Here is a 22761-nt window from a genome sequence, read left to right as displayed (position 1 = left end):
TGTCAATCGTTTTCAAAAATTTTAAAAATCTCAAAAATCGATTATTTTCAGAGTTCTAAAAGAAAATTGAATCATTTTTATAAAATTTAATTTTTGGTACGGGAAGTTCTTGCAATTTGCTTAAAGCAGGATGCCATGCACCCAGTGCTGGATTTACAGTAGGGGCAATCGGGGCTACTGCCCAGGGCGGCAAATTTTGGGGGGCGGCAAAATTTGGATAGTGAGAAAAAATTCTGTACAATATAATCAACTTTTTTTAACAACATTTTTTATTTCAAGAAATCTAATTAACAAAACATAATACGATTGCAATGCAAAATTTGGGTTGAAATAAACGTTAACTAAAACTTATTATTTTGCCTTGCCTCCCTCCTCTCCGAACGTAAATTATCAAATTGGTTAATAAGTTATCAAATTTGGCAATTTGGCTAATATAAAGATCTGTAAACAAGCTGAAAGTTTAAGAAAAATATGTTCTTCAGTTCTCGAGCCCTCTTAAAATATACGTATTTGTGCACTTCCAAGCTTATAGCGTCAAAAAAAAAATTTAAACTAAGTGACTCATGGCACTGTGTCTTAAGACAAATTACTGAAACACATTGTACTGAAAATTACATTTTATAAAAAGCTTTAAATTTTATTGGAAAATGAAAAAAAGACTTCTAAAACACATTTTTTTATTTTAAAATTTTTCGAAAATTATGAACTTTTTGCAAAGCAATCACGCTGCGTAGCTGTTTCAGAGAAGAAGTATCGAAACTCAATTACCATTTTTCGTAATTGCCTGTACCAAAAGCTGATCAGCACGTCCGCCCCATCAATTTGTATACAAATCTAATATTTTTTAATTATTCAAGTCGATTTCGAGAACACGGATCAACCGATTTATGATTCAATTCCTATTGATATAAGGAGACGTGCTGATTAGTTACTGGTCAAGGCAGGTCCAACTGTTTTGAAGATACGGGCCAAAATGCCAAAAATGATAATTCAGTTTTTGAGAAAAAAGCGTCCAATAACATTCAAAAAAATTTACAGAATAAATAACTGCTTAAATTTGTGGGGGCAGAATTAGCGGTTTCGATGATCCAATAAAAAATTTGAAAAATAAACATTTGGCGGACAAAAGTGATCATAAGACATAGGCACATTAAATTATTTTAACATATTAAATAATTAAAATATTTTAAAGATATAATAACAAGTATAAATTTTGTTTCCATTTATATAAGTTCTGTAACATTGTTTATCAGTTAGACTGCGACGCGGCGCTTACGCGCTTCTATATTTTGTCCCACGCAGCTGAAGCAGCGCGATTGCTTTAAAAAAAAGTTCGAAGGTTCGTAAAATTTCAGGGATGGGGCGGCATTTTTGTCAGTGCCCCGGGGCGCCAAATTTCTAAATCCGGCCCTGCATGCACCACTAATTATGACTTGCTTTATATACAGTAGAATCTCACTAACCCGGCAATTCGATAGAGCGACTTCTTCAGTAATCCGACGATTTTTTGGAAAAGGTTTGTAAATTGTAATGTTATTTCATTATAATCCAGTAGTCCGAACATTCCAGTAATCCGACATACTCCGGTTTTCAAACGTGTGGACGATAGACTTTTAAAATACAAGGAAAATTGTAAAATCTCATAAAAATCATATGCAAATACATATCAACTTTATACATTATTTAATTTCTTTCATAATTACGCATATTTTTTTCAAACAAACTATTCACGTACAACTAATCATTTTCCTTGCAGCATAAAAAAACATTTTAAATGTTAACTTTTCTTTGCGCGCTTTAATTTGAATTTTTCATCCGTTAAATCAAACTGAAGTTAGTAACACTTTTGCACCGCCATCTTTGCAACTTGATGTGAACCAAAAGTGACATTTCTCAAGATTTGTTAAAATATGCAAAATGACATTTCCAAGTAATTTATTGTTATAAATATAAATTATAAATATAGTTATTGATATAAACTAGATTTTTTTAATGATCTGATAGTATTAAACGAGTATGGCTTACTTTTTGGGCCAAAACGTTGTTAATTATGTGTGTGGGTGTGGAATTTTAAAACCTATCACCAAGATATACTTTTGTAGGCACTGTTTGAAAATTAGGTGCGGATTTTGTGTCTACCATGAGGTAATAATATACACATATATAAATATACATATACTTATATATATATATATATATATATATATATATATTTCTATTATTTTTTTCCCAGGTGGATTCCTATTACTGTGTAAACTGTCTGGAGAATATTCCCTCCTCAGAAGCTCGTCTCCGAAAGCACAAATGTGGAAACTGTTTCAACTGTCCTTGTTGCTTCCATACGTTAGCCACGAGGGCTACAAATGTTGCCCTGCCGGTGAAAGCTGACGATGAACGAAAAGATGCCAAACCCATTACCAGGAAGATGTACTATTTTGCTTGCTTTTCTTGTCGGTGGACTTCTAGGGATGTTGGGATACCTGACCAAACCGTTGGTAAGATAATAAATAATAAATCACAAATTGTTACCTAAATTTGCATCTAGATTTAAATAATACATTTATCTATGCATGTAGTTTATAATGTTATAATTTTTATATCTTATTTTCTTTTTCCAGCTAGTGGAGCGTGGCCGGATAGAGAAAATGTGCACTCAAATAGAATCGTGGCTCTACAAGAATATTTCACAACGCTTGTGATAAAAGATAAAATAGCAAAGCAAGAGATGCTGAAGAAAAAGCACAACGCAAGAAGCAAATTCACCACTTTAACAGTAAGATAACATTCTTCATAATATTTATATATATATATATATATATATATATATATATATATATATATATATATATATAAAGTTGTTTTGCCATAAAAAATATGCCTAAATTGATAAAAAATTAATAAAAGTGCCAAAAATCAACTATTTAATAGATTTGGGCTCTGATTCTTTGACAAATAGTTAAAAACTTGTTATATTTTTCAAAATTATTTCACATTTCATACTTCAAAAATTAATTCACTCGCATCATAGTTTTTTGTCTATTATACTTTTGTCATGTCATATATGTCAATAAAATCTTTCAAATATTATTTATTTGTTAATAAATTAATAATTATTTTAAGTCATCAATGAATAATTATATAATTGTTAAACTCATAAGTTTGGCTAAATCAACACAGGAATATTATGGAAATAAATATTTTTTTACATAAAGATCTGATTTTTGGCATTTGCATTTTATTTCAAATTAATTATAACTGTCAAAATATTTTCTTTTCGGTTAAAATTTAATATAATATTTAGTTTGTCTAGTTTGTTTTTGTCAGATTCCAATGAAACCCTCAGATTGTACTATTCCATTTAAGAGGTTACAATTTCCTGTAAGATTAGCATTTGCGATGACAATCAAAATATATCTCAACTGATATATTAACTAGCTGTAAGTGGAATTCTGTCTTAAGGCAATTAGGGCATCGTGCCTTAAGGCAAATTACTGGAACTTCCTGTACCAAAAATTATTATTTTTTTAAAAACAATTAACATTTTTGAAAAAAAATTACTTCAAAAAAATAAGATTTTTGAGAAACTTTTGACCGCCAAATGGCATTTTTTTTACTTTTTTCGTTAGATCTCCGAAACCGCTAGACCTGCCCTTATGAAAATTCGATCAAATCTTCATCTTGTCAATACAAGTAAAATGTTTTTTGAATTATTAAAATCGGACGCTCCGTTCTCTCAAAAAATCAATTACTATTTTTGGCACTTTTTGCCCCGTATCTTCGGAACGGCTAGACCTACCTCCGCCAAAAACTAATCAGCACGTCTCCTTATCAATACGGATCGAATGTTTTTTAAATTATTCTAATTGCTTCATCCGTGTTCCCGAAATCGTCGGCGAAAATTTGTATCCGCACACACATACATACATGCACACACACACACATACATACATTTTTTATAAGGTATGCCAAAATATTCAGAAACCTTTGAAACGTAAAGATATATAAAAATTTTCATTTTCGATTTTATTTGCGATTACTATAACTTACCCTACGGGAAGCTAATAATAATATTATATTTTAATTACACAAATTTGTTTACACTCCGATAAATAATTCCAACGCATCATAGTGTTTTGGAACACTATTTATAATTTATTTTAATTTTGTTTATGTCAATTTTTTTTTAATTAAAGAATAAATTAAATTTTAGTCTAAATCAACGCAGTATCTTTATCTAAATATACAATTTTTTATATAAATATTTGATTTTTTACATTTGCATTTAATTGAAAAATAGTGAATGTCAATTTCCATATATCCAATATGCACTAAATTTATAAATGTCAAAATATTTCCTTCTTGGTCCAAAATTAATATAATATGATAATATTTATTTTGCAATAATGTTTTGTATCTATAATTTGCTTGACAATATTGCCTATAACATAACTTGGAATAATTAATTTATTTGCTTCTTATTGAAGTAAGTCGTTAAACAATTTTTTGTGAAATGTCAAAATTTTGTTTATGATTAATTTTAAATTCAATATGCCGCTTTTTTATTGTGATCTCTGATCTATAAGGTTTTGATGAAGTTTTGGTTTCCGAAATAATTTGGTAAGCTAATCAATTAAATCTAAATCGTAAATCTATTCATATAATTATTTTCATAAATATTGACAAATGACATTTAATTTTTTTACATGGCAACATTTATTCAAATTTTTAGGCATTGATTTTTAATTAGATTTAAAACTATAAACAGTGATTTTGAATATAGCATTTTATCACGTTTGGATTTAAATATTGGATATTGCTATATATGTACATGTTTTTGAATTTTATTTTTTGAAATGTCAAATTTTTTTTTCAAAAATTATATATCGAAATTTCCTTAAATTTTGACATTTGTCATTTTAGTGTTTTGTTTTTTTTTGGCCATTTTCTGTCAAAATTTTTAGAAATTTATAAAAATTAAATATTTATATTTCAAATTTACTTTTCAAAATTTCCTATAACCTAAATTGGATATATATGCACACTATGAGCCAATAAAATTTAAAATCGGTTCAGTAGTTTGGGCGTCCATCGCGAACCAACATCGGGACACGAGATTTAAATATATATAGATATTATTATTATTATTATTATTAATGGTTCTATTTTCAAATAGGATAAAACCGGTTTAACAGCAGCTATTATTCGCAAGCAAGTCGGCCTACCTTCCGATATATCCATACCGAGCAGTGCTTTTCATTCAAGTAATAAACCAACAATTGTTCCTGCTGTCGCTTCAGAAGACGTTGATGATCTTCCTGATGATATATTTACAACTCCACTGAATTTGATGGAAGGTAATAGATAGATATTCAATTTACTTCTTACTTTATTATTGATTTAAAAGTATATATACTATTATTATTATTTTAGTTACTACTGTAGAGCAAAGACTGTTTCAACCGGATAATCAAGCAGCAAGTGTCACCGGACTGTTTCCACAACATAAACTATTATCAATCAAACAGTCTTTAAGGTGTCGTCAATGCGAGCATAATGTTATCAAACCAGAGTACAATCCGAGTTCTATCAAGTTTAAAATCAATCTGTTGGCATGGTAAGTGAGATTTAGACACATTTTTATAGTACATGTAATTAATTTTTATTTAATTGTAATTTTAAATTTATCTTGAATCTTTATTTTTATTAACTTTATATTTATATTTATATTGATGTTGGTTGAATTATTTAAGTCATAACACTAATACAAATATATTTTTCATAGAAAATTAGACTGATAAATTTAAATTAAACATCAATTACTTGAGAAATTTGGAAATTTATGCCAGTATTTGGATTCTACTAAAAATTACCTTTCAAATGATACCCCACATGCCATAAATGTGAATTTGAAGTAAAACTTCTTCAGGCTCTTATGCTACAAATTCGTAAAAAGTGTATATTTTGTGGGCAAACTGCATAGTTAATTTCGGTATTGGGATTCTATTCAAAAAGACCTTTCAAATGATACCCCACATGCCATAAAAGTACCATCAAAAATTTTTGAAGTAAAACTTCTTTAGGCTCCTGTGCTACAAATTCGTAAAAAGTGTATATTTTGCGGACAAACCACATAGTTAATTTTGGTATTTGTTCCAAAAGTTTTTCACCTCCACTATATAAAAAAAATCTATAAATTTTAACATTTTAATATTTTTTACAATAAATATGGTTATGTATATAACGTTTTCATTACAATAAGATCATTTTCTTGAAAATCGTTTTCTACACATCGAGACCTTTTAAATGGTACCCCACATGCCATAAAAAATACTATGTACTATTTTGAAGTAAAACTTCTTTAGACTCCTCTATTAAAAATTCGTAAAAAGTCTATATTTTGTACACAAATCACCTAATTAATTTCTGTATTAGGACTCTATTCAAAAATACCTTTCAAACGATACCCCACATGCCATAAAAGATACAAGTTAAATGTTTTGAAGCTAAACTTCTTTAAGCTCGTATACTACAAATTTGTGAAAAGTGCATATTTCAAGTATGTTTGAAAGATATTAATTGGAAATCAAATTGATAACTTTTTTAGTGAAAGTGAAAATTATTCTACATGTCGAGACCTTTGAAATGATACCTCACATGCCATAAATGATACAATCTACAATTTTTGAAGTAAAACTTCTTTAAGCACGTTAATTACAAAAAAGAGTGTTAAAAGAGCATATTATAAGTTTGTTTGAAAAACATCAATTGGAAACAAATTGATAACTTTTTTAGTGAAAGTGAAAATTATTCTACATGTCGAGACCTTTCAAATGATACCCCCACATGCCATAAAAGATACAATAAAAAATGTTTGAAGTAAAACTTCTTCAGACTCCGTTGCTACAAATTCGTAAAGAGTGTATATTTAGTGGAAAAATCACATAATTAATTGCAATATTCGGATTCTATTCAAAAAGACCTTTTAAACGATACCCTACATGCCATAAAAGTACCATCAAAAATTTTTGAACTAAAACTTCTTTAAGCTCGTTCATTACAAATTCGTTAAAATATAATTATGTTTGAAAGCAATCAAGTGGAAATCATATTGAAAACTTTTGTAGTGAACGTGAAAATTATTGTACTCGACGATACCTTTGAAATGATACCCCACATGCCATAAAAGATACTATGTAAACAGTGTATATTTCGTAGACAATTAACATAGTTAATTTCAGTATTCGGATTCTATTCAAAAAGATCTTTCAAACGATACCCCACATGCCATAAAAGATACAAGTTAAATTTTTTGAAGTAAAACTTATTTAAGCTCGTATACTACAAATTTATTAACAGTACATATTATATTAAGTATGTTTGGAAGACATCAATTGGAAATCATATTTATCACTTTGTTAGTGAAAGCCAATTTTTTTTCAAAATATATGGTTCAACATTTTACCTAAATATCTGCATTTTAACACTTTCCACTCGCGAATTGCGAGATTTATACGAATTTTGTCGCCGGAGAGGCGGCATCCAAGTCGAAAGGGTTAATTCTTATTGATTTAGTTGATCAAGTATACGTATCGAGAAGTTCATGCAACTTTTCTTAAGGAATTTATTTTTATTTATTTATTTTTGTTTTAATTTTGACAAAAATATTTCTTCCATCCATTTCTAGTTATCACGTACCAGAGTTGCGCCTGATTTCATGCGAAGTCCTAAAACCTGGACAAAGTTCTAAAATTATCCTGAAGTTGACGAATCCAACTCATAATGAAATGTTGATCAGCTTTCTATCTGTTGATTTCGAATGTCCGGAACCAGGAACCAAGAGTGACAAAAAATCTGGAGCGGAAGAGGTAATAATAATAATAATAATAATAATAATAATAATAATAATAACTAGTGATGTATGGCATCGTGCCTTGAGGCAAATTGCTGGAACTTCCCGTACAATTGCTGAACCTTCAAAACGTCGTAATGAAATATTCGAGAAATTTTAAACGTTTTCAAATGTATTATTACAAATACTGTAACTTTCATTATTTTTGCATTATCTTGTTATATCTGAGCAAATCAAATGTAAATCATAAATAAATCAAATTTATCTCCAGAACATTAACAATCGTCATTTCATTTCGAATTCAATTTCAAAAAAAAAAAATAGTTGACAAAATTCAAAAAGTGCTCCCGTATAGTCACAGTCTAAACGCATTTGCAAATAATTCTGTGCGACATTTTCACTTATACTGTGCTTAGCTTGGCGGCATTTATAAGAACTAAAATGATTGTTGTTAAATTGAGGAGGCTACATTTTAATATATTATTATCTCGTTTTATATTTTTGGACCGGTTCGATTTTTATTTGTTTATAGCTTCTAAACAAATTGTCCGATTGTTTTGCAATATCCAGCAAACTTTTAGCCAATTAAATTATCTACAACTTTTGTTAATAACAAAATGTTGTATCTCATATCCTTTTACCCAAAATTTGCAATGAAACAGGTTGTTGTTAAGTTTTGGAGGTTGCATCAGTATATCTTGCTTCACACTTTTGGACCGGTTCGATTTTTATTTATTTATTTATAACTTCAAAACGAAATGTCCCACCATTTTGCAATATTCAGCAGATTTATAGCCAATTAAATTATCTACAATTTCTATTAACAACAAAAATTGGTATCTTTTGTCCTTTTATCAAAAATTTACATTTAAAAAGGTAGTTGCTAAATTTTGGAGGTTACATCATACTCATGTATCTTACTCTGTCACTCTACACTGTCAGGTATATGTTGCTCTTTTTCGCACTAGTATTTTATATATCTCTCTCTCATTTTCTCACTGTATACTGTTGTCTCTTTTACGTTTAATCAAAACAGACTCTATATCACATCGCGACTTAAGAAGTTTTACTTCAAAAATAAAATTCTATTTTACTAATTTATACATCGCCAACCTAAGAAGTTGAATTCAAATGTAAATCATAAATAAATCAATTTATCTCCAGAACATTAACAATCGTCATTTCATTTCGAATTCAATTTCAAAAAAAAAAAAAATAGTTGCCTAATTTACACAAAATTAAAAAAAGTGCTCCCGTATAGTCACAGTCTACAAGCCTTTGCAAATAGTTCTGTGCGACATTTTCACTTATACTGTGCTTAGCTTGGCGGCATTTTCACATTTTTCAATAGTTTTCTTTTCACAAAAATGGAAAAGTGCTCCAGTATATAAACAGTCTAAACGCACTTGGGTAAACATTTCTACCAGAGTGGCGCTTAGGCTATGCTTAGCCTGGGTAATTTTTTGAATTTTTGTATTTAGTATTTTTCATCATCATCTGTATTTTACTAGACATGAAAATAAAAAGGACTCTACTGACAAACAAACTGAAATACTCGTCTGCTCGTCAGTAAAGTAGGTACCCTTTTATATATTTTAGCTTGTGCTTGTCAGTAGGGTCCTTTTATTAATTTTGTATTGGTTTGCTCCTCAGTAGAGTCCATTTTTTATTTCTAGATTAATTTGCCCGTCAGTAGAGTCCTTTTTTAATACTGAAAATGCGGACATACAAAACACACACATACACACACATCCATTTAGTTTCTGAGGTATGCCCTATAAAAATGTTCAGAAACCTTCAAAACATCGAGAAATGCAAAAATTTTCATTTAATTTTCGGCCCATTACTATAACAACCCTACGGGAAGTTAATAAATGATATTAATAAATGATTCTTTTTCCCAATTTGTTTATTTTTCCCATTACCATTAGTAACTTTTTTAAACATTTTTATGCATATGTGTTTCCATGCTTCTTGGTCTTGTGCTTCGGCTTTCAGTTCCCTGTATTTTCTACTCTAGCTTAAGAAGTCATCTATCATCTGCATTTTTCTTTTTCCCAATCCTTTCAGTCCTTGTGTTTTACCTTCGTCAGTTTTTTCAAAAACTGCTGGACCGATTTCCAAAATTTTAAAACCATTTTAAAGGAATCGTTTTTGTTTATTTGTTTTTTTTTTCTTTTGAGACAATCGGTCGAGCAGTTTCTTTAGAATTAGCAGGAAAGTGGCTATAGAGTAATTACTTTTTATTTATTATTTAACTCTGCAAAACAGATCCTTCCCAGTCTCCTTTTCCCTTTCCGACTTCATTTGTTACCTTATCAATCCACTTTATGAAAATTCATATGTAACATTTATTTTGTGCCATCTAATAATTTTATCCAATTATATTTTTTTTATTATTATAGAGTTCGTTAATATTGGGTCGTCAATTGAGTGTTTCCATCCCCGAAGAACCAAGGGAATTCAAGAACATATCAAATAGCACCATTGATTTGCCACAAGAGTCAATTACTTTACCGGCACGAGATGATTCTGCAGAATACGATGATGATGCTGTTATTGAACGTGGGGACGATCCAGGGTAAATATTATAAACTAGATTTAACATAACCGCTCGCGTACGTGAATGCTGTAGCATTCAAACTTAAAGTCAATTGATATAAATTTAATTCTATAACTAACTAACAGATTCTTTAGGTAGCTTCGTATTATCTTATCTTACAAATTAGCTTGGTCAAAGCAGATTGTGGAAAATAAAAGCGCGATACTTTACGTGGATGCTATAGCATTCACGATTGAAATATAATATGACTACTGAGACTTTTATTGGGCGCGAACGTCTTAACGTGCAAGATTACTTTTCAGTTGAAACTGCATCTTTTTCCATAGTCACTAATTTGACGTGGATGCTATAGCATTCACGTAGTATAAAACGATTAGCATTCACCTAGTACATAATAGTATTTTCGTATTATCTTTTCTAGTAGTCACTAATGAGTCATTAGTCATTAGTAATGACCTTGTGCCAGGTAATTGCGTAAAATACATGCGGAATACTTGATGTGGATGCTATAGCATTCATCTAGTATATAACGTTTAAAATGAGATAACATTGTTTTTCTATTTTCTATTTTCTAATCTTTTTAACTAACGTGCAAGATTACATTTCAATTGAAACTGCATTTTTTCCATAGTTACTAATTTGACGTGGATGCTATAGCATTCATGTAGTATACAACGATTGAAATATGATAATCTGACCACTGAGACTTTTATTGGGCGCGAACGTGTTAACGTGCAAGATTACTTTTCAGTTGAACTGCATTTTTTGCATAGTCACTAATTTGACGTGGATGCTAAAGCATTCGTCTCGTATATAACGATTGAATAATATGATAATCTCAATACTGAAACTTTTATTAGGCGCACAACGCAAGATTACTTTTCAGTTGAAACTGCATCTTTTTCCATAGTCACTAATTTGACGTGGATGCTATAGCATTCATGTAGTATACAACGATTGAAATATGATAATCTGACTACTGAGACTTTTATTGGGCGCGAACATGTTAACATGCAAGATTACTTTTCAGTTGAAACTGCATCTTTTTTTATAGTCACTAATTTGACGTGGATGCTATAGCATTCATCTAGTATAAAACAATTGAAATATGATAATCTGACTACCGAAACTTCTATTGGAAGCGAACATGTTAACGTGCAAGATTACTTTTCAGTTGAAACTGCATTTTTTTCATAGTCACTTATTTGACGTGGATGCTATAGCATTCATCCAGTATAAAACAATTAAAGAAAGATAATCTGACTGAACATGCGTCTAATGCACTGAGTATTTTTTAACTTGACCAATTATTTCAAATTTTATTTTATTTTTATATATAAACTACAATTATTATTTAGGAAATTTAGCAATAATTTAGGAAATATTTACTTTTTCATAATTTAGGAGTTTTTTTATTATATTGTTTATTAGTATATATCAAACTTTGTAAATTATTAAGTGCCCGCCATAAAATTTTCAAAATTGAATGCGGTCCTTGAGTTAGAAAGGTTGCTCATTCTTGGAATAAATCTAAGCAGTGATAAAACTCTTCTCAAAATGAACTATTATTTATTTTTAAAGTATTTTCTACCCGTTTTTTTTTTCAGATTTATAATTTGGCGCAAACATAACAAACTAAGTTTGAAGTTCTTCACGACTCCAAATGCAGATTTGAAATCCGGGGATGAAGTAATCATCGGCCTGACTCTGAAATACACGTATGTCAATACAGTTTTTCCGGAAAAAATGAAACATGAACTTTTTGCAAAGGTATTTGTTACTGCAGGAAAAATACAATAATACAAAGATAATAATAATATAAAATTCAGGCTTCTTAATTTTTTAATGTGCTTTATTACTTTTAAGATGGGTTTTTGAATTGTATTAATAGAATTGGATTTATTTATTTATTGTCATATTTAAGCTTGTAATAAAATTTTAATAATTAAAATACTTTTAATAAAATTTTAAGCTACTTTTTAAGAGAAAATTTTGAAAAGAAAACTCACAATACTGGACTGGAATTAAACAGATTTGTTTATTTTATACATGTGGAATTAAAAGTGTATTAAGCTCTTTCCGGATCAGAGACGTGGACTCTAAAAAAGGCCACAACAAAACTATCCTATAAAGTGGACAGACAAGGTGACAAATGAAGTTCTAAGAAACTGGATCGGATCTGGATGGAGTGTCTCAGGTTTTAAAAAGTTTCACTTCAATATAATATAGATCGTATATTTTATCGCCTATTGGGCATTGTTTAAAATTTTGTGATTTGGACCCGAAATATACACTTTTTAAGAATTTGAAGCAGATGAGTAAAGAAGTTTTACTTCAAAATTTTTTGATGGTTTATTTTATGGCATATGGGGTATCATTTGAAAGGTCTCGATGAGCAGAACACGATTTTCACAAAAAAAATGTATATTGTGATACACACGTTAAATGAATAACTATATTGCAAATATATTAAAATGTTGAAATTCATTTAATTTTTTTCACATAATCGAACACTTACATTAACTATATAATTTATCCACAAATAATGCGCTTTATGTAATTTATCCAAAAATTTACGAATTTGTATCAAATGAACCTAAAGAAGTTTTACTTCAAAAATTTTATATCCTATCTTTTATGGCATGTGGGGTATCATTTAAAAGGTCTCAATGAATAGAACACAGTTTTTACAATAAAATTAGTATATTGTGATAAATACGTTAAATACATAACTATATTGTATTGCCAAAAATATTAAAATAATACTTTTTTTATAAATGAGGTGTTAATTCAACTAGATAGTGATTTGTCTAGAAAATACATACTTTTTCCAAATTTATAGCAGATGAGTCTAAAGAAGTTTTACTTCAAAATTTTTTGATGGTTACTTTTATGGCATGTGGGGTATCGTTTAAAAAGTTTTGATGAATAGAAAACGATTTTTACGAAAAAATTGAATATTGTAATAAAACGTTATATATATATATATATATATTACACCATATTTTAGTAAAAAAATATTAAAATGTTAAAATCTATTTAATTTTTTTAAAATAAGTAAATACTAACATTAACTATGTGATTTATCCACAAATAATGCACTTTTGAAAAATTTGTAACACATGAGTCTAAAGAAGTTTTACTTCAAAAATTTTTGGATTGTATCTTTTATGGCATGTGGGGTATCGTTTAAAAGGTCTGGAAGAGTAGAAAATGATTTTCACAACAAAATTAGTAAATTGCAATACATACGGTACATACATAACCATATTATATTGCAAAAATATTAAAATGTTAAAATTTATTGATTTTTTCCTAATACTAGAGGTGTAAAACATTTTACGTAATTTGTATCCACAAAATATACATTTTTCACGAATTTGTATCGGATGAGTCTAAAGAAGTTTTACTTCAAAATTTTAGATAATATCTTTTATGGCATGTGGGGTATCATTTAAAAGGTCTCAATGAGTAGAAAACGATTTTCACAACAAAATTAGCATATTGTAATAAACACCTTATATATACATACATATAATATTGCAAAAAATATTAAAATGTTACTTTTTTCATAATGGAGGTGTTAATTCAACTAGGTAGTGATTTGTCTACAAAATATACATTTTTCGAATTTGTACCAGATGAGTCTAAAGAAGTTTTACTTCAAAAATTTGTATCATGTCTTTTATGGCATGTGGGGTATCATTTAAAAGGTCTCGACGATTAGAAAACAATTTTCATAAAAAAAATTAACATTGTAATAAGCACTTCATATACATAAACTTATAGTGCAAAAATATTAAAATGTTAATATTAATATCTAGAGGTGTAAAACATTTTATGTAATTTGTATAACTAAATATACACTTTTTACAAATTTGTAGCAGATGTGTCTAAAGAAGTTTTACTTCAAAATTTTTTGATGGTATCTTTTATGGCATGTGGGGTATCATTTGAAAGATCTTTTTTAGTAGAATCTGAATAATGAAACAAATTTTCAAATTTGTGAAGTTCTTGATATAAAATTATAATTTATTGGTCTCATTATCTTTGAATTAAATATATTTGTATTAGCGTAATGCTTAAAATAATTCAAGTATTATATAATATATATGGAAATTGAAAAGTCAAAGCACAGGATCAAGAAAGGTAAATAGAAAGGAAGTGATCAATGGTAATCTAACGGTAACAGGACTAATGAACAAAGGAAAGAAAACTTTTACATCAAGGACCTGCACTGCAAGACTACATTTGCCTAAGATAATTCAACTATTATATAATTTATATGAAAACAAAGTCAAAGCACAGGATCAAGAAATTTGTAAAGAAAAATGTATTAAAAAAGTGAATAATTGTAATAAAACAGTAACAGAAATAATGAACAAAGGAAAGAAAACTTTTACACCATAAACCTGCACTCAGTAAGACTACATTTATTATTATTTCTAGGATTAATTCCTCAACCGACAACCTAGGACAATAATAAACAACTGAATTTCATATTCCACCATTTAAATAAAACTTACTCTCACAGACGAGCATTTATTACAACAAAACAAATACAAAATCCATGAATATTTTCATTGTCCATTTACAATCTACGACCTCTGCGACCACCCTTCCTGCGTGTGGAATCTGATGGAATGGGTGTCACATCTTCAATGCGTCCAATTTTCATCGAAGAACGGGCCAAAGCTCTCAAAGCGGACTGGGCACCTGGTCCTGGGGTCTTGGTTTTGTTTCCACCGGTGGCACGGAGCTTGATGTGCAGGGCTGTGATGCCGAGGGACTTGCATTTCTCAGCCACATCCTGGTAAAGGACACAGGATAAAGGTAATAATTGAAAGTATAAATACATTCTGGAGTTTGTAAGCAATTATTAACTGAATATAAAATTATTGCAGGTTGTAGGAGAAGTAGACAAAGGCTTTGTGGAACCTAACCTAACTTTTATTTTTTTTCCTTACCTGAGCGGCCAACATAGCAGCATAAGGAGAGGCTTCATCACGATCAGCCTTTACTTTCATGCCTCCGGTGACCCTGGCAATAGTTTCACGTCCAGACAAATCGGTGACATGAACGAAAGTATCATTGAAGCTGGCAAAAATGTGAGCGACTCCAAAAACAATTTCACCTTCACGTACTTGAGGTCCCAAAGCCACCTGCACTTCTTCTTTTGCTACTTTGTTTTTTCTTGGAGCCATTTTTTAATCCCTAGAACACGAACAGTAAAATTATAACACTTTTAATTTATAGGTTAGGATGTTGTCAAAACTTGATCCGGGAACATCGGATTATTGAATGCACTTTTATGGTAAAATTATGGTTTATTAGTATTATCAACAAGTGGAAAAACACTCACTTTATGTATTATTGATGTCAAGTATTTTATTTTTATTTTATAGAAGATTTCGTTTACCTATTTGTGATTTCACACAATATTCCGCAGACAGGAAATTCAAAAGAGAAAGATGGATGACACGCGCGAGACGAGAGCTCTTTGACACTGCGGATAACTTCATGCTAGTTGGATTCGGCGGTAAGTTTGAATTTGAAATGTATAGATATTGTTTTGGCAAAAACTAATTCTTTCTGAATTAAATTGTATAAAACCTTAAATTAGAATTATTTTTTGAAAATATTTGTTAATTTGAGAATATAAAGCATATTTTAATTATTTTTATAATATATGTATATATTTTGTACGTTTTGACACTGTATGTGTGTCATCATTCAGTAAGCTAAGAAATGTCGAAACCAGGAAAAAAATGTCTGAAATTTGGTAATTATATGACTACCTTCATGTTTTATTATTTATCTTTTAATTTGTTATTTTGTTTTATTAGTTTCTTTTTATATTAAATAATATTGTTTAAAGACATATGTCTTTAAATTTGTGTGGTTCAAATTTTTTAACGTACTCAATAATGACACATATACAATTCCAAAACGTACATAACAAATATAGTTAATTATTTATTCTTTTATTCAAGAATATATATTTATTATATATATAAATTTAAAAATTATTTAACATAGAAATGTTAAATTTAATTGTAGTATTAAATTTTGAAAACGACTTTACTACAAAGTAATAAGTAATTAAGTTTTTTTTATCAAATTTTGAAAATATTATAAAAAATATATTGTCCAGAAATGATTTATCCAAATAAGGATAAAATTCTGAACCTCAGAAAAACTTTTTGTCCACGTTTTCGGGCGCTCGGATCGACCGATTTGAATGTTTCAAAACACATTCGATTATAATTGATAGGGAGATGTGCCGATTAGTTTTTGGCAAAGGCAAGTCCAGTCGTTACGGAGATACGGAGCAAAGAGTAGAGAAAATAGAAATCGAGTTTTTGAGATAACGGAGCATTCGATTTGAATGATTCAAAAAGCATTCAATTCGTAATGACGGGAAGAAGTGGTTATTAATTTTTGGCGAAGGCAGGTCCAACCGCCAAGGAGATACTGATCTAAATATGCAAAAAATAACAGTTTTTGAGAGAATTAAGCATTTTATTTGAATGATTCAAAAAACTTTCTGTTTGTTTTGACAAAAGCAAAAAACATTTTTTTGAATTATTTGAATTTTAATTTGAATTCTAGCTAAAGTTCTAAAACTCTCTTATATAATTCAAATAAATAATTTTAACTTCGCAATTAAGTTTATATAATTCTTATAAATATGAGATAAGGTCCTTAATTTGAAATTCAATTGATTACATTGTGTTTGTTTACTTGTCTGTGAACATATATAAGTTACATACTGAGCTTCTTGTTTAAACTAAGAAGTCAAGTTTATTAGTGCATTTTTCTGTATTTTTAGTAATTTCTTAAATAATTTGTTCAAACATGTATATATTATTATATATCAATGAAAAATAGATAAAATAATCTATAATCTGTGTATAACAATTTTTGCCGTTCGGCACAAAATTATAATAAAAAAATTGATTGAATTTCAAAATTAAATACTGAGCTTCTTGTTTAAACTAAGAAGTCAAGTTTACTAGTGCATTTTTCTGTGTTTTTAGTAATTTCTTAAATAATTTGTTCAAATATGTATAGTAATAATACATATACATACAATAGTAATAATAAGTTACAGTATTTATAATAATCCATTTGAAAACATTTAATATTTTATTACAATATGAGAAGTTCTAGCAAATTACCTTAAGGCACGATGCCATACACCACTAGTTTTGAATTTCTACACTAGAATACCCCCTTAATCGGTCAGAAAATAATCAGTTTATGTATTAGGCATGTGTTTGTGTTTTAATAATGTGTAATATAAAAAAACATGTACAAAATTGAATAATCATATATTAATATGTTAATTTTCTATCAAAACAATTATTTACACATGTTGGGAAACTCATGCAACGTGCCTCAAGGCAAAATTCCACTCGCGAACAATTTCACATCAATTTCAAAAGTGACATTTCGAATTCGAATCTCGCGCCTTTACTCTCGCCAACTTCGCTACCGTAATCGATCGTTCGCCTAACTTCGGCATCATTTCGGTCTCGTCCGTGGCACAAGTAATTCATCCGAAGCGTGCGCCATGTTTGTTATTGTGGTTTCGATGAGGGAGGTCGCTAGCGCTTGACAAATTGTTGGTTTTTTGTTCGGATTGAATTAAAAAAAACTCTAAATGTATTTTATAAAAGTGTCCTGTGATTACGGGTGCGATGTCATCATTCCGAGCGACCATTTGATAGAGGAAACAGAAACATAATCGGGTCTTGTTTCGTCTTGTCTTGTCTTGGGCACGCACACATCGATCGCGATAATAATAATATCAGTCGATTAGTGGATAGTGGTGGTGATAATAATATTATTATAGTTTTGTGTGGTGTGTGGTGTAAAACGCCACACTTGATTCTGTCAAAGTGGCGTCGGCGGGTGCTAATAATTCTAACAATGTCGAGGGCCAGCAGCAGCAGCAAAATGCAGAGGCGGAGGCCCCGATGCTCGATTGGGAGGAAGGTGACAGGTTTAGTTTCGAAGACTCCGACAGATTCGAAGAGGACTCGTTGTGCAGCTGGAGCTCCGAGCCTGAGAGTTTGTGCAATAATTGGAGAGGCTGGAAGAGACCGGCCTATGCTAATGGTGGAAACTATAATGCCGTCGGGAATAAGAAGTCGGGCGAAGGTAAGATTATTTTAAATTAATTTCTTCCATATGTATTTATTATTTTTGTGGGTCGTTGGCCACTACTGCTACCTTCTTGCACTGACTCTGTGACTCTCTGACAACGATCAGCTGGTCGGGCTCAGTGCAATCACACTGGATAGCGCGCGCACCCGTTCGACGACATAGTAGACGTCTCTGTCTCGATTTAGTTAGTCGTTTTGACATTTTTTCAGGGCCCTTTACGCTTACATATGAACACTTGCAACTAATTATAAGTTTGATGATATGTACTTTTATTTATGCATTCACTTAATCCAAAATGATATTTATATGTTTTAAAAATCGTTTCAAGCTTGATATTATTCGGTCTGTATTTATTTATTTTGATGAGGCTAAGTTTTTAGTACAATTTGACATCTTTGTTTTCGGTTCTATTATATATATACAAGATTATTATGCAGAATTGTAAAGAATTTTCACTTTAAATTCTAAAGACACACACTCATACATTAATTTTTTCTAAGGTATGCCACAATGTTCAGAAACCTTCAAAACGTATGTTATATAAAAATTTTTATTTTAGATTTTTTTGTAATTAGTATAACTTACCCTACGGAAAATTAATTGTAAGTTGATGATACTGTTATTTGAGAATTCACTAAACACATATGTAATTATTGCTATAAAATTTGACTTTATATTATTCAGTCTATATTTATAGTTTGATGACGCTTGACGCAAATTCAATTAAATAAAACATTACATTTTTATTAATTTATTATTGATTAGTTTTTTTTAATTCTCATATATATCATGTCACACGAAAATGTTATTATTCTCAATTCTAAAATTTTTTTACTTGAAATTCTTAAATTTATTTTTATTCTTGATATATTATTTCAATTTCAAAAACATAGTGGCATTTGCCTCAAGGCAAGTTGCTGGAACTTCCCGTATCAAATATTATTATTTCTTAAAAAACGAATAACATTTTTGAAAAAAAAAATACTTCGAAAAAGATAGTTTTGAGAAACTATAAATTGAACAAAAAATTACTTTTTTATATATGTATCTCTGTCTTTGAAAAAAAATTTAGAAAAAAAAGTTTTTTTTTGAAAAAAAAATGTTTTCTTTATTTTGACATATTTTGGAAGATCTGAACTTTTTTTCAAAGCAATCGTACTGTTTTAACTGCATAGAGACAAAATATAAAGCGCGTAAGCGCCGCGTCGCCGTCTAACGCGTAAACATTGGTACGGAACCCATAGGAATGTAAACAAAATTTATACTTATGTTAAAATCTCTATAATATATCTGATAATTTGATGTGCATATGTCTAATGATCATTTTTGACCGCCAAATGGCATTTTTTCTTTACTTTTTTTACTAGACCTCCGAAACCGCTAGACCTGCCTTTCCAAAAATTTAATCAGATCTTTATCTTGTCAATACAAGTAAAATGATTTTTGAATTATTCAAATCGGACGCTCCGTTCTCTTAAAAACTGAGTTACCGTTTTTGGCACTTTTTGCCCCGTATCTTCGGAACGGCTAGACCTGCCTTCGCCAAAAACTAATCAGCACGTCTCCTTATCAATACGAATCGAATGTTTTTTGAATTATTCAAATCGGTTGATCCGTGTTCCCGAAATCGTCGACGGAAATTTGTATCCGCATACACACACATACACATACATCCATTTTTTTCTAAGGTATGCCAAAATGTTCAGAAATCACTGAAACGTAAAGATATATAAAAATTTTCATTTTTGATTTTATCCTATGGAACTTATCCTATGGAAGGTTAATTATTGAACTATTTATTCTGTACGTTTTGACACTGTATGTGTGTCAATATTTAGCATATTTAACAAGAGGATTTATCAAATTTTAAACTATGTTGGAAAATATAGCTGTTTGTCCACAATAATTCACCTTTGTTTTCTTTTCGAAACTGTCTTTTTCAATACGATAATCTTGAATCTAAACCTCTATTAGACCAATTTTACAGGGTTTTCTTTATACTTCTCTTTAGTATAAAGTATGATCATCTCCAACCTCCGAATTTTCAATTTGAGAATATTAAAAAAATGGATTTCTTAATTTAATTATTTATGATTAATGGATTTTTTTTTAATTATTTCGAGAGCTAAAATTATGGATATAATCAGGTGCCAATTTTTTGATCATCTCCAACCTCCGAATTTTCAATTTGAGAATATCAAAAAAAAGTTGTAAAAATTTATTTCTTTCGCTATTTTGTGGAAAAACATGATCTTTACATGATCTTAGTTCATTGGATAGCGACATTATTCTAGATTAATAATATGTGGATTTTTTTTTTAATTATTTCGAGAGCTAAAATTATGGATATAATCAGGTGCCAATTTTTTGAGACCCTCCACTTCACCTTCTAGATTAAAATTGTATGACTGAATTTTTTTTTTGCAAAATATTTGCATAAAATTTGTCTCCAATAATCTCCCTTTAATATCTTTCTTTTTGCTCTACTATATATTTACTTACACTATAATATTATTCTGCAGAATTGTGAAACAAAATTATTTGAAATTCTTGAATTACTTATAATGCTCGAATTTTTAATATATTTTAATTTTGAACCGCACTTTTACAAGTTTTTAGTTATCCTATTTACTTTTTTCTAATATATATTTTTTTGAAATATTTGTATGCAATGAAATGATTTTTTTTTTGAAATTATGCTGCACGTATGTTGCATTTTTTTCCTGTTTTGATAAGAACCTGTATTTTTTATTTTTGTAAGATTTTCTAGTTATCTTGTTATTTTATAAACTTTGTGAATTTATTATTAAATTTAAAATTTGTTAAAGTGCCGAATGATGACACACATACAATATCGAAACGTATATAATAAATATGTAGTTTATATATTCAAATTTATGTTAATATGAATCCAAAAGTTTGATTTTGTTTGTTTAGTCGAAAAGCGCTTGCTTTCGAAACATGCTCCATATCTTTTGCTGATTCATATAAACAAATAAACATTCGTAATGGTTATATTTACACAAACAAATTCGGATAATATTAAATAATAAACACTAAATATTTATTACAGAAGCAATTAACTATCGTCGTATGTTTGCGAAAACATATAACATAAATTGTTATTTTTTGTTTTATATGTATCGTTGATTTTAAACGTTGATTTAGCACTTTTATGACAAAACTGCAATTTGCTAAGAAAACTTATATGAAAGTATGAACAACTATTAATGGCGTTTAATAGAAAATAAGACTAGTGGGGTGTACGGCATCGTGCCTTAAGGCAAATTGCTGGAACTTCCCGTACGATAACGAAATGTTCGAGGAATATTGAATGATTTCAAGTAGATTATTATAAATATTGTAACATTGTCTAATTTAGCTCTGTATCTTTGAAATTGCTGGACCTGTCTTTGCCAAAAACTAATCACCTCTTCTCCCAATCATTACAAATTGAATGTTTTTTAGATCATTCAAATCCGATACTCTGTTCTCTCAAAAACTCGATTTGCATTCTCTGCACTCTTTGCTTCGTATCTCCGTAACGGCTGGACCTGCCTTTGCCAAAAACTAATCAGCACATCTCTCTATCAAAAGGAATCGAATGGTAAATGAATCATTTAAATCGGTTGATCCGTGCGCCCGAAAACGTGGACGAAAAAATGCGGACACACAAAACTCACACACACACACATTTTTTCTGAGGTATGCCAAAATGTTCACAAATTTTCAAAACGTCGAGAAATGCAATATTTTTCAATTTCGATTTTTGGTCCATTACTATTGTGGGGATATCAAGCAGGCTGGTTTTGATTTGTAAAAAAACAATTGGACATGTCATGTATATTTTTGATATCGAAATATTTTTATAGTCAATAAATTTGATATATTTTTTATGTTGGGAGTTTCTAATTTAATATATTGTCATAATCATTACAACTCCCACACTATAACTACCCTACGGGAAGTTAAAATCTGAAAATTCTAGTAAAAATGTAAAAGTTGGAATCTCATTGAAATGTAATCCTACAAAACTCTTTCATGATAAATATATTTGTGTTTTAAAAGCGTTATAAATCATACAAAATATCCCTATTTTTAAAAAAGTCAATAGTACTACTGACGAAGTTTAGTCATCAGTATTTTACGAGAAAACTCTTACTCGCTCAAAGCTCGT

The 22761-nt window shown here is 29.4% G+C and overlaps 3 protein-coding genes across 3 annotated transcripts in view; 2 read left to right on the top strand and 1 right to left on the bottom strand.

Annotated features, from left to right (window-relative positions):
- The first annotated feature begins 1948 nt into the window (after positions 1-1948).
- Positions 1949-12232, top strand: LOC113385251 (dynactin subunit 4-like). The gene is made up of 8 exons (XM_026623085.1): positions 1949-2145; positions 2234-2495; positions 2619-2773; positions 5174-5354; positions 5431-5614; positions 7685-7865; positions 10255-10430; positions 12020-12232. Exons 1-8 carry the CDS (start codon positions 2017-2019, stop codon positions 12210-12212), a joined length of 1461 nt encoding a protein of 486 aa, XP_026478870.1. The 5' UTR covers positions 1949-2016; the 3' UTR covers positions 12213-12232.
- A 2702-nt stretch (positions 12233-14934) lies between these two features.
- LOC113384643 (40S ribosomal protein S14) lies at positions 14935-15911 on the bottom strand. Its single transcript, XM_026622388.1, has 3 exons — positions 15832-15911; positions 15380-15626; positions 14935-15222 (listed from the first exon to the last, which is right to left on the bottom strand). Exons 2-3 carry the CDS (start codon positions 15614-15616, stop codon positions 15004-15006), a joined length of 456 nt encoding a protein of 151 aa, XP_026478173.1. The 5' UTR covers positions 15617-15626; positions 15832-15911; the 3' UTR covers positions 14935-15003.
- A 2283-nt stretch (positions 15912-18194) lies between these two features.
- Positions 18195-22761, top strand: part of LOC113386963 (zinc finger SWIM domain-containing protein 8-like) — a 63332-nt gene continuing 58765 nt past the window's right edge. Inside the window, exon 1 of the mRNA XM_026624722.1 lies at positions 18195-18536. Coding sequence (XP_026480507.1) covers positions 18395-18536 — 142 coding nt within the window. The 5' untranslated portion in view covers positions 18195-18394. The remainder of the gene's footprint in view (positions 18537-22761) is intronic.

Source organism: Ctenocephalides felis, unplaced genomic scaffold (assembly GCF_003426905.1).
Source record: "Ctenocephalides felis isolate EL2017-DRISC unplaced genomic scaffold, ASM342690v1 CF-g0.4_SCAFFOLD_03571, whole genome shotgun sequence".
Taxonomy (NCBI): domain Eukaryota; kingdom Metazoa; phylum Arthropoda; class Insecta; order Siphonaptera; family Pulicidae; genus Ctenocephalides; species Ctenocephalides felis.
This window is presented reverse-complemented; position numbering and strand designations above follow the sequence as displayed.